General features: G+C 41.0%; 1 protein-coding gene and 1 long non-coding RNA gene across 8 annotated transcripts in view; one reads left to right on the top strand and one right to left on the bottom strand.

Moving 5' to 3' along the window:
* Positions 1-1,987: 1,987 nt before the first annotated feature.
* LOC113935501 lies at positions 1,988-7,858 on the bottom strand. 2 transcript variants are annotated; one of them, XR_003524049.1, is made up of 4 exons: positions 7,740-7,858; positions 6,355-6,396; positions 2,237-2,388; positions 1,988-2,120 (listed from the first exon to the last, which is right to left on the bottom strand). It is a non-coding gene; the product is annotated as an uncharacterized LOC113935501 (long non-coding RNA). The 2 variants fall into 2 exon arrangements; XR_003524048.1 differs by having other exon boundaries at positions 2,068-2,388.
* Positions 7,844-12,122, top strand: part of ZMYM6 (zinc finger MYM-type containing 6) — a 43,927-nt gene continuing 39,648 nt past the window's right edge. Inside the window, exons 1-3 of one of the 6 annotated variants that reach the window (XM_027617465.2) lie at positions 7,844-7,913; positions 8,344-8,426; positions 9,330-9,496. In XM_027617465.2, the coding sequence (XP_027473266.1) occupies positions 9,404-9,496 (93 nt within the window). In that variant the 5' untranslated portion in view covers positions 7,844-7,913; positions 8,344-8,426; positions 9,330-9,403. Of the gene's footprint in view, positions 8,010-8,103; positions 8,427-9,329; positions 9,497-12,122 lie in introns of those variants that run through there. The other 5 variants (XM_027617454.2, XM_027617474.2, XM_027617484.2 and 2 more) reach the window with 5 other exon arrangements.

Below are 12,122 nucleotides of genomic sequence, written 5' to 3'. Positions count from 1 at the left end.
GGAAGCTATGGGGCTTCCTCTTCCTGGGATCGGCCAGGCAGCTCTGAGAAGGGGAGAGGCGGAGAAGGCTTGGCCTGCCTATGATGAATAGAATTAATCATAAAAGTAGAAAAGACTGAAATTCACTGGGAAGTTAGCAATCTACACCATTCCTTGCACAGTATTTCCAGAAATGTCATTAATTGGCCCTGACAAATGTCTTGGCCATTGTATAACATTCTCGGATTTTAGTTTCTGTCATAGTATTACAGATGAGAAGTCCGAAGCTGGTCTAATTCTCTTTCCTTTGTAAGTAAAGGTTTGTTTTCATGTTTCATTTAGGATTTTCTGCACCTACTACTCATCCATCTGCACTGTGCTCTTGAGCTGGAGAGCTGCCTATCACTTCCCGGCAACTTTGGTTTTGCTTTGGCAGCACCTCATAACCAAATATGTCAGTTTAACTATGGGATTATAATTATTGATTGGAACATGACACTCTTTCCTCCCCACACCCTCCCCCTGCCTCAGTGCAGTTACATATGGTCACATGGACAAGAGGCTCTAATAGTATGTACTCAGAGTTTTATGTGTCATTTCTGAGCCCAGCAACATAAGACCCACGTGTGCTTCCTCCATACTCTTAGAAGGATGTGCCTGCGACTGAGTTTCAGTGATGGAGAAAAAAGTTGGGAGAATCCTGCGTTCATAAATGATGATGTAGAAGTATAACTGCTAATGACCTAGAGCATGTGCCTTGAATGGTGATATGAAAGATAAACTTGTTTTTTATTTTGTTTTTTTGAAGATTTTATTTATTTGAGAGAGAGAGAGAGAGAGAGAGTGCACAAGCAAGAGGGCGAGGGGCAGAGGGAGAAGCAGGCTCCGGCTGAGCAGGAAGACCGATGGGGCTCGATCCCAGGACCCTGAGATCATGACCTGAGCCAAAGGCAGACACTTAACCGACTGAGCCACCCAGGCACCCCTAAATTTCAGTTTATTTGAGGTACTGAATTTTGGGGTTTCTTTGTTATAAAAATAATCTTCAACACACAGGGATTCAAAAAAATATATCATCTAAAACTTTATTTGAGGAAAATAATTAAAATACTCTAACTAGTTTCCAAGATAGAGGAAAGGGAGAGGAAAAGAAAGAGTGACAAATAATAAATCTGTACTCTAAACAGGTCATAATATTGCAACTGGGAATGTGAAATAGAAGTATACAGTAAGGATTCTTGAAACAAAACATACAAACCCAGAGGGAATTCCTAATAACATCAAACTAAAAGATGTAAACTATTTTAGTGTGTCAGTTATCTATTGTTATGTAGTAAACCACTCCAAAACATTGTGGCTTAAAGCAACAATTTGTTATTTCTCATGATTCCGTGATTGGTTGGGCTCAGCTGGGGAGTTCTTCTGCCCCACAGTATGTTGATGCTTTCAGCTAGGAATTTGGCTGGAATACCCAAGATAACTTCACCTACATCCCTGGGACCTTGACAGGGAAGCTCAGGGGCTTCTCTCCTCTCTCTATGTGTTCTCTCCAATAGGATGGCCACACCTGTTTACATGATGGTGGCTCCAAGAGAGCAAAGGCAAGAAGCCGCCTGTTCTCTTAGAGCCTACAACTATGACTGTCACACTGTCACTCCCCTGCAATTTACTGGTCAAAATAAGTTGACAGGCCAGCCCAGATTCAAGTGGCAGGGAAACTGATTCCACTTTTTTTTTTTTAAGATTTTATTTATTTATTCATGAGAGACAAAGAGACAGAGGCAGAGGGAGAAGCAGACTCCCCGTGGAGCAGAGAGCCTGATGCAGGACTCAATCCCAGGACCCTGAGATCATGACCTGAGCCGAAGGCAGACATTTAACTGACTGAGCCACCCAGGCGTCCCCTGACTCCACTTCCTTTTTTTTTTTTTAAGATTTTATTTATTTATTTGTCAGAGAGAGACACAGTGAGAAAGGGAACACAAGCAGGGGGAGTGGGAGAGGGAGAAGCAGGCTTCCCGCAGAGGAGGGAGTCCGAGGCGGGGCTCGATCCCAGGACCCTGGGATCATGACCTGAGCTGAAGGCAGATGCTTAACGACTCAGCCACTCAGGCGCTCCTCCACTTCTTGATAGTAGAAACCTCATACACATACAAGAGATGGGAGGAATTGTTGGTGGCCATCTTTGGAAACAATCTCTTATAGTTTGCCTTCTGGAATAACAATTGATGTCCCTTCCCAATCATAATACACTCACATTCTCAACCGAAAGTCTCAAATCATTATGGCATTGGATCAAAGTCCAGGATCTCACCATCTAAATCAGGCCTATGAAGAAGAAACTCCTTTGGTGTAGTTCATTGGGTGCATCTGCTCAGGTGCAACTTTTTCAATCTGAAGGCCTATGAACTAAAAAGACAAGTTATCTGGTCCCCTTGTTTTCTGTTCCCCACACACCCAAAACACCTGATGATACAGAGACATAATGACTCCTTCAACGAATGCTCCTGTTCAAAAAGAGGAAGAACAGAAAGCATATAACAGTCACTGATCCAAAGTAATTCACTACCTGGGCACCTGTTGTCAGATTCTCCTACTCCAAGGACAAGGGATGTTTTCAGAACATCCCTTTGGTTTCATAATTAATTTCATAATAATTCATAATTAATTTTCTCCAGAGGCTTTTGCTTCTTTTCTCTGGGCTCATGGCTTTCTCCCCTGAGAAACCTTCATTTTCTGTAAGAAATGATCCACATTTGCAATTGAATAGCTTTCTCAGCTTCTATAAGGATCTTTTTCATTTCAAACTGTCAGTAATCCTTATAGTCTAAGGTTTTGGTTTTGCCCAAATACATCCCTTAAAAACTTTGTGGATCTTTTTTTTTTAATTTAATTTTATTATGTTATGTTAGTCACCATACAATACATACAAACTTCATGGATCTTCCTGGGATTCACTCTGTGACCCCTAAACCACCTCCATTCTTTTTTTTTTTTAAAGATTTTATTTATTTATTTGACAGAGAGAGACACAGTGAGAGAGGGAATACAAAGCAAGCGGATTGGGAGAGGGAGAAACAGGCTTTCTGCTGAGCAGGGAGCATGATGCGGGGCTCGATCCCAGGACCCTGGGATCATAACCTGAGCCAAAGGCAGACACTTAACGACTAAGCCACCCAGGTGCCCCACCATCTCCATTCTTCTTTCTGAGACAGAACTCTCTCTACTCTGGGTGTGTCAGATTGCTATGGGACAATGCCCTTCTGTCTAGATGAGAGGGTCTATGAGGTACTGTTTAACTCCTTTTGAGGTCTTACAGCTGCACTCTTGAGTTGATCTTGACCTTAAGGCCACATTTTACCTGTAATGTCCTAAATGTGATTTCTCTTCTGAGATTTGTTTCTTATTTTGATGATACTTTGCTAGCTGGAGAGACTTGGACCCTCCATATTTTGTCTAATTTCTGCTTGAAAACAAAAGTTCCTTCTTTAACTTGTTTATCTTTTGCAAAGCCTTATCATAGGTGACTAAAATAAATCAATAAGCACTTTATATATTCTGCCCAGAAATCTCCTAAACCAGATCTACAAGTTCACTAATTACATTTTCTATCTTCCATGTTTTTATAGGTGGCAGTGCTGCAAAATATTTTGCCGCCACATTACACTGGTTAGTCTTCCTCCAGCCTCCAATAACAATTTCCTCACTGCTCTTCTGGCCTCCACTAACAGACTTCTTGTCTTTCCAAATTCTGCTGGCTGCCTGGTCCCAAAGTCAATGTCACATGTTTTAGATTTTAGTTATGGCAGTACTCCATTTCTAGATATCAATTCTGTAACAGGTATCTACTGCTAAATAACAAAGCACCCCAAACTTACTAGCTTATGATAAGAACTGTTTATTCATTCATGACTTTATAATTTGGGCTTAGCTGGGTAATTCTTCTCCTTATCTTGACTGGGCTCACTCATGAGGCTGTAGTCACCTATCAACCTGGAGGATCTAAAATGGTTCCACTCATATGTATAGGGCCTTGGTGCTGGCTATAGGGCTACTTTCTGCACGTGATTTTTCATCATTCAGTAGTTTAACCCATCTAATATTGACATGGTGGTGAGAGTGTTCTAAGAAAGTCAAAGCAGAAGCTGCAAAAAACTATTGAGACCTATGTTTGGGAATTTACAGGATATCACTTCTGTCACATTCTGTCAGTAAAAATAAATAACAAAGCCAACCAAGAAACAAGGGATAAGGAAAAAGACTCCCTCTCTTAATGAAAGAAGTTGCAAAGAATTTGCCATATTTAATCCCCCACAGGTGACTGCAAAAATTCTAAAGCAAATTTAATATTTAATGATTTTATACGGAAAACAACATAGCAGGAAGTAGATACAGATGCCCAATATCACCATTTGCATTAAGGCAAGAAAATGGGATAAAAATTATATACTTAGAAAGGAAGAGACAAATTTGTCATTATTCTCTATACAGCCGAAAACTTAGAAAATTTTTATAAATATGGATAAACTATTAGAATTAATAAATGAATTTAGCAAGGGTGCTGGCTTCAAAACCAACATACAAAAGTCAATTATATTTCTATATTTATACTGGAAATAAACAATTAGAAAATGAAATTTTACCCTTTTTTTTTAAAGAGGTTCTTTTTTTTTTAAGATTTTATTTATTTATTTGAGAGAGAGAGAATGAGAGATAGAGAGCACTAGAGGGAAGAGGGTCAGAGGGAGAAGCAGACTCCCTGCTGAGCAGGAAGCCCGATGCAGGACTTGATCCCGGGACTCCAGGATCATTGACCTGAGCCGAAGGCAGTCGCTTAACCAACTGAGCCACACAGGCGCCCAAATTTTACCCTTTAAAATACCATAAAAGGGGCACCTGGGTGACTCAGTCGGTTGGGTGTCTGACTCTTGGTTTCAGCTCAGGTCTCATGGGTCGTGGGATCAAGCCCCGCATAGGGCTCCATGCTCAGCAGGGGGTCTGCCTGGAGATTCTCTCCTTCTGCCCCTCCTCCTGCTCTCTCTCTCTCTCTCAAATAAATGGGTAAATCTTTAAAAAAAATACCATAAAATATCAAAGATCTAGAAAAAATCTAAAAAAGATATGCAATCTCTATATTTAAAAACTATAAAACATTATCAAGAGAAATTATAGAAATAAATGGAGAGATATACTATTTTCATGGATTGGAAGATTCAACCATATTAGTTTCCTGGGCCTGCTGTAAGAAAGTGTTACAGAGATTTATTGTCTTACAGTTCTGGAGGCTTGAAGTCTAAAATCAAGGTATCAGTAGAGCCTTCTTCTCTCTGAAATGTGAATGGGAGAATCCTTCCTTGCCTCTTTTAGCTTCTGGTGTTTGCCATTAATCCTTGGCATTCCTTGGCTTGCAGCTGCATACTTCAATTTCTGCCTCAATTGTCACCTGATGTCCTTTCTGCAAGTGCCTGTCTCTATGTCTTCTCTTTTTATAAGGACGTGAGTTATATTGGATTAACCGTCAGTCTTATTCCAATATGACCATGTCTAAACTAATTACATCTGCAACAGTGCTATTTCCTCAGGTCACCATATCTTTTTGGGGGATCTGATTCAACACAATGAATAACAAATGCCAATTCTCCAAAACAGGTCTACAGTTTCAGTGCAACACTAAACAAAATTCTGGCTGATTCTAAAATATATGAGCAAAATTTGGTTACATTTGGCAAGTAGATTCTAAAATTTATATGGGGGTGCCTGGCTGGCTCAGTCAGTGGAGCATGTGACTCTTGATCTCGGGGTTCTGAGTTCGGCCCCACATTGGGTGTAGATATTATTTAAAAATAAAATCTTTTTTTTTTAAAGATTTTATTTATTTATTTGACAGAGAGAGACACAGCGAGAGAGGAAACACAAGCAGAGGGAGCGGGAGAGGGAGAAGCAGGCTTCCCGCGGAGCAGAGAGCCTGATGTGGAGCTTGATCCTGGGACCCTGGGATCACAACCCAAGCTGAAGGCAGACGCCTAACGACTGAGCCACCCAGGCATCCCAAAAATAAAATCTTAAAAAAATTTATATGAATATGCAAAGGACCAAGAAGAGCCAACACAATTTTGAAGAGCATAATGGGAAGGAAGACTTTTTTCTACCAGATACCAAGATTTACTGTAAAGCTTTTACAGAAATTAAGACAGTGTGATATTTCCACAAAGAGAGACAAAATGAATAGTTTACTTAGTCCTGAAACAAATCCACACATTTATAGACAACTTATTTATGCAAAGGTGACAATACAGGGCAATAGGGGAAAGGACAGACTTTCAAAAATAGTACTTAATTTAACATTCATATGTAAAAAAATGAAAGCTGACTTACCTCGCATGATACACAAATCCCCACTTCAAGTGGATTACAGAGCTAAATGAGAAAGACGAAGTAATTACAATCCCAGAAATTAATCAGGACCTTTGGTAGGAAAATATTTCTTAACAGGACACAAGAAGCACTAAGCATAAAGGTCTTCTCAGTTTGTTAAAGACACCAATAATAAGGTGGAAATCCTGGCCACTGGGTGGGAGAAGATATTTACAATCATATACCCAACAAAGGACTCATATCTAGAATATATGTCCATGATAAAATGGCAGACAATCCAATACAAAAATGGGTAAGAGACTTGAACAGGCACTACATAAAAGAGTATATCCAGATATCCAAAAACATAAAAAAGGGCTCAATCTCATTAGAAATCTGGGAAAACCAAATTAAAACCACAATGAGGGCGCCTGGGTGGCTCAGTTGGTTAAGCAACTGCCTTTGGGTCAGGTCATGATCCTGGAGACCCGGGATCGAGTCCTGCATTGGGCTCCCTGCTTGGCAGGGAGTCTGCTTCTCCCTCTTCCCTCTTCCCTCTCATGCTATCTCTCGTTCTCTCTCTCTCTCAAATAAATAAATAAAATCTTAAAAAAAAAATAAAACCACAATGAGGGGCAACTGGCTAGCTCAGTCGTTGGAGAGAGAGACTCTTGATTTCTGGGTGGTGAGTTTGGTCCCCATGTTAGCTGTAGAGATTACTTTAAAATAAAATCTTTAAAAACCCAAAAAACAAAAAAACGCCACAATGAGATACCACTATACCCCCACCAGAATGGTTAAAATTAAAAAGATGTACAGTGGTAGTTATTGGCAAGGATGTGGGGCAATTGGATCTCTCATAGATGGCTGGTGGGAGTGCAACTGAAAAACCACTTTCTAGAAGTTCTTGACATTATCCATTTAAGTTTTATATATACGTAACAAGCACGTTCATTGCTAGGTATAAACCTAGCATATGTGCAACAAGACAGGAAAGTTCACAGCAGCATTATTTCTAATAGCCCAAACCTGGAAATATCTCAAATGTACATCAATAGTAGATAGTTAAATTGTACCATATTCATAAAATGGAATAGTATTCAGCAGTCACAAATCAAAAAAACAATTCTGAATGAAAAATACCAAATCTTGGCTTTGAACAAGTTAATTAACCTAGTCATTTACATCTCTGAGATAAAAATCTGTACCTCTTGGGGTTGTCGTGAGGATTAAGCGGAATGATGCATGTCAAGTGTTTAGCAAGCACGGGGCTTAATAAATGTCAGCCATTATTTATTCGTATGTTCCTTAGTAGGCTATATTTCTGGAACTGGTAATTCAGGAATAGTGCAGACTATCCAATGCCCCCAACTTTCTGCCCCAAACTCTTTCTTCTGCCTTTTTACCTTTGGGTCTTGGTCTCTTTAAGAAGTCAACCATAACTGAGGAAAGAGGAATCCTGGGAAGATCTACTCAGTTCAGGTGCAGAGCACGACGGGAAAAGGAGGGGCGGAGACCAGGGCTGCGCACGCGCGCTTGGCCTGGTGTTGCGTTGCGATGGATCAGGCGGAAGAATTCCAGTAAGAGAAAATAATCCTCGTCCCCGCGCGGGGAGCCTTGGGTCCTAGTCCTCCTTACCCACCGGTACTCCCTGGGAGCAGGGAGGCAATCGGAAGGTGAGCGCAGCGGGTGGCGGCTGCAGGGTCTGCGCGGGGCGGGGCGGCAGGCGCGCCACGTGAGGAGGCGGGCACCGGGCGAGGGCGGCGCCGGGAGGGCTGCGCGGCTGACGCCGTGCGGATTTCGCCTCAGGGACGCGGTGACAGGGATTTGCGAGTCGCGTTCTCCCCATCAGATACAACGTTGCCGCGTTTGTACTCGGTGACGGGCGTGGAGATTATTGGTGGGGACGAGACTTTCGCAGCGATACCATACTCGAAGGAGGGATGAGCACCCGTAGATTGTTGTAACTGTGGCAAGTGGTCAGAAGTTCTCATCTCTTCTTCCCCACAGGCTTTTCCACCAGTTGCCCATTTCCCTGCCTGGCTTGACTATTTGGATAAGGACAACTTTGGGGAGCTTCCTTTTTCCTTCAGGTTTAGTACGCTTACTCTTAGGGGAAGGGAAGTCTGTTGGATGGCTAATAGAGTTTCTTGTTTACAGGAAAGCGATTGCGAAGCAGAGCTCAGAGGGGCTTATTCGTGGGCATGGCCCCCAGGGAGACCTTGGAAAGTTCAGGTCGTCCACTTTAAACAGGGGCGTACCTGTCGTTCACTGGTGGTGGCCTCTGGAGCTCTGATCTATCGTTAGGCCAAGAAATGGGGCCCTTACGGAGGCCTCCAATAAAGGCTGAGTTAGAGGTGGGGGTGGGGAGCTCGGTGTGCCCCACTTTGAGAACTAAAAGTTGAGGTGGGCCTCCAAGTACTAATTCTCCCGGAGTCAGAAACTGTATTTCTGAGCCCTTCCCCCTAAGTGCTTGGTAACTTCTTCCCACATCTTGGCCAGCTGGTCTCATACCTGTAAGTTTCAACATTGGAGAGACCAGAGTGTTTGTCTTTAAAGTTATTAGGGAGGTGGGAGCTTTTTCCAGAAGACTTTTCTTATTTTATTTATTTTATCTATTTTTTTTTTTAGGGAGGGGCAGAGGGGTAGGGAGAGAGACTCTTGAGCAGGGCTCCACACCCAGCCCCGAGCCCTTGGAGTCCTGGTGGGGCTCTATCCCAGGACCCTGAGATCATGAGCGAATTCAAGAGTCGGGTGCTTAACTGACTGATCCACCTGGGTGCCCCCGGAAGACTTTTCATATGTGAAGATAACTATTAAAGGAACAGAAGGCAGGAAGAGGGGAGACTAGAGTTTGTCATGGCCCCAGAAGAGTTGATTTTCAAAGGCTCAACTCTGAAGCCTTGGGCTCAATACAAAGCTTTTAAGATAGATAAACATGAAGGAGAAAATAAAAATAATAAACCTGAGTACCAATCCTTTATGTTGTATTTTAGGAGTCCAGCTATCCTTTACCAAGAAGAAATCTGTTAGTTTTAGACTGGGGAATTCCTTTACATAAAAAATTAGAATGAAAGAACCTTTGGATGGTGAATGTGGCAAAGCAATGGCACCACAGCAGGGGCTTCTGGACAAAATTAAAGAAGAACCTGACAATGCTCAAGTAAGCATTTCATTTTATTAAAAAAATTTTTTTTTATTCTTTTCTATCTGGTGAATTCAGATTTTTAGTTAGGCAGTTTCTGGCTTGTATGTTAAAACAACCCAAATTTTTTCCCCATTATATGAGTAGATCAGTTTTTCTCCTCTTTAAATGAGAAAAGATCTTGGTAACTGTATATTTATTTTTGTAAAAAGAAAGTAATATGTATTACCATTTTTCTATACTTGGTACTTTTTTTTTTTTTAATATTCTTGTATCTGACAGTAGTTTCCTTTTATTCTGTAAGTATTTGTGTTCTATTCTATGCCAGGGGATCGAGGAGTCAGTTTAGTCCCTCCCCTCATTGAGCTTATAGGTTAGTAGGGAGGATAGACATTACACAACTAATTGATCAAATAATATATATAATTACAGACTATGACAAGTGCTCTGCAAGAAAAGCCTAAAATGGGGAATCTGACCTAGTTTGGTTGGGGGCAGAGGCTGGGTAGGGAATGCTTCCCTGAGGGAAGGATGTTTAAGCTGAATTATGAAGAAGGAATTGACTGGGCAAAGACACAAGAGAATGTTCTAGACAGAGGGATCAGCATATAGGAAAGCCCTCAGTTGGAAAGATGGGTGTTTCTTTTGAAGAACTGCAAGACCAGTGGGCCTGGAACAGAAAATGTATGAAAATGGTGATGATGGTAATGTTGATCGTAACAACAACACTAATAGATAGTATTTATATATCAACATGTAGTATATATTATATCATAATAACTTGTGACATTATAAATATTAACTTACTGATATTTATATGTGCTTAGATTGTGCCAGGCACCATTCTAACTACATTATTATCCCCATTTTACAGATGAGGAAACCAAAGTACAAAGAAGTCAAGCAGTTTACCAGGGATCACCCAGGGATCACAGCTCATAAATGGCAGACTAGGTTCAAATTCAGGTAGTCAGACTTCAAAGCCTGTTATCCTGCTTCTAGGATGAGGCTCTATAGGTAGTTTGAGGCCAGATCATGCAGGACTTTGGGACCATGTTATGAATTTTGGTCTCTATGGGAAGACACAGTGGGAAGAGAGCAATGGGGAGAGATTGCAGGATTTTAAGTGGGAGAGTAAGATAAACATGTTCAGAAAGATCATCTAGGTACCCTTAGGGAACCAGATTGGAAATCTGTGGAGATCAGTATAGAGACATGGTTAGTTGTTTTGGCAAAGAATGATTTTTTTTCTTGCACAGTTCTTTTGCTTGATACTCTCTAGTTACTGCATAAGCAAACTAATAATACTAAAAATACAAATAATATAATAACAAAATAATAAATAATAATGGTAATATTTTATTTCTCATACCATCTCAAAGGCAGTATTATTCCAGGACAGGGATGCCAAATAGGTTTTGTCTCATTCATCAACTCCGTGTCTTCCTAGAGTGCTGTGCTGAGAAGGCATCTGAGGTAGTGTCTACAGGATGTGGGGTGGGGGGCTGAACTTTTATAACAATTTCCTACTCATCCTTTTTCCTTCAGACACAATCCCCAGCAAAACACTGTGTAATAACGCTATTGTAGCTCTACAGATCTGATATCTCTCCCTTTAAAGACCCGCTCTCCTCAGGTGTGATAAAGCATGAACTTTTTAGTGTAACATCCAAACTATCCATGTTTTGGCCCTTGTTTCTGTCTTCAGTATCATTGGTCATCCTTCCCACCTTTTCTAGTCTATTTACCTGCAAACTATCTGCAATTTACTCGAAGTCATATTCTGTTGAGTTTTGTTTTCTCGCCTTTGCACATGCCATTTTTTCTGCCTGTGGTATTCTAAACTAGGCAACTTGGCAAAAATTTTTCTCCTCTTTAAGACATGGTGTAACAGTTGGTCACTCGAGTAGGATGAATCATTCCCTTTTTTTCTATTGTATATTGCTTTCACTTTTGCTGTGGCATCTACAGGTCAATGAATTTTGTTTTCATACCGAGTCTGGAATCCTCAATTCTTAGTGCAATGACTGGCACAAGATTACATGCTCAGTAATTGAAATAAAAGAATCTCTGTTTCACAGATGAGGAAACTGGACCTGAAGGAACAAGGGACTTCACCAAGGTCCCATGGCAAAGTTGGGATACAAAACCAGTTTTTAAAAATTCTAGATCCAAGTTTTCTTTCATTATGCCTTGTCTGTATATAAATTTAACAAATATTGTGCTACAAGTTGAATGTTCTTTCTGAATATCAAAATTGTGATAATGAAAATCCCCTTAGCAGCTTACATTTTATTTTTTTAAAGATTTTATTTATTTATTTATTTGTCAGAGAGAGAGAGAGAGAGCACAAGCAGGGGGAGTGGCATACAGAGGGAGAAGCAGGCTCCCCGCTGAGCAGGGGGCTCAATGCGGGACTCCATCCCAGGACCCTGGGATCATGACCTGAGCCGAAGGCAATCGCTTAACTGACTGAGCCACCCAGGCATCCCAACAGCTTACATATTAAATATAAGTAGATAGGGACTGACTCAGTTCTCTTTGTTTGATACTAATACTACTCAAGGTGAATAGGCTATAATCTTTTTCATAATTGAGAGTGTGGGCTATGATAGAAAAGCCAGTTAAACAAATAGTGTATGGT

This window comes from Zalophus californianus, chromosome 4 (genome assembly GCF_009762305.2).
Source record: "Zalophus californianus isolate mZalCal1 chromosome 4, mZalCal1.pri.v2, whole genome shotgun sequence".
Classification (NCBI taxonomy): domain Eukaryota; kingdom Metazoa; phylum Chordata; class Mammalia; order Carnivora; family Otariidae; genus Zalophus; species Zalophus californianus.
Note: the sequence above shows the minus strand (reverse complement) of the source record. Positions and strands in the feature narration are given on the sequence as shown.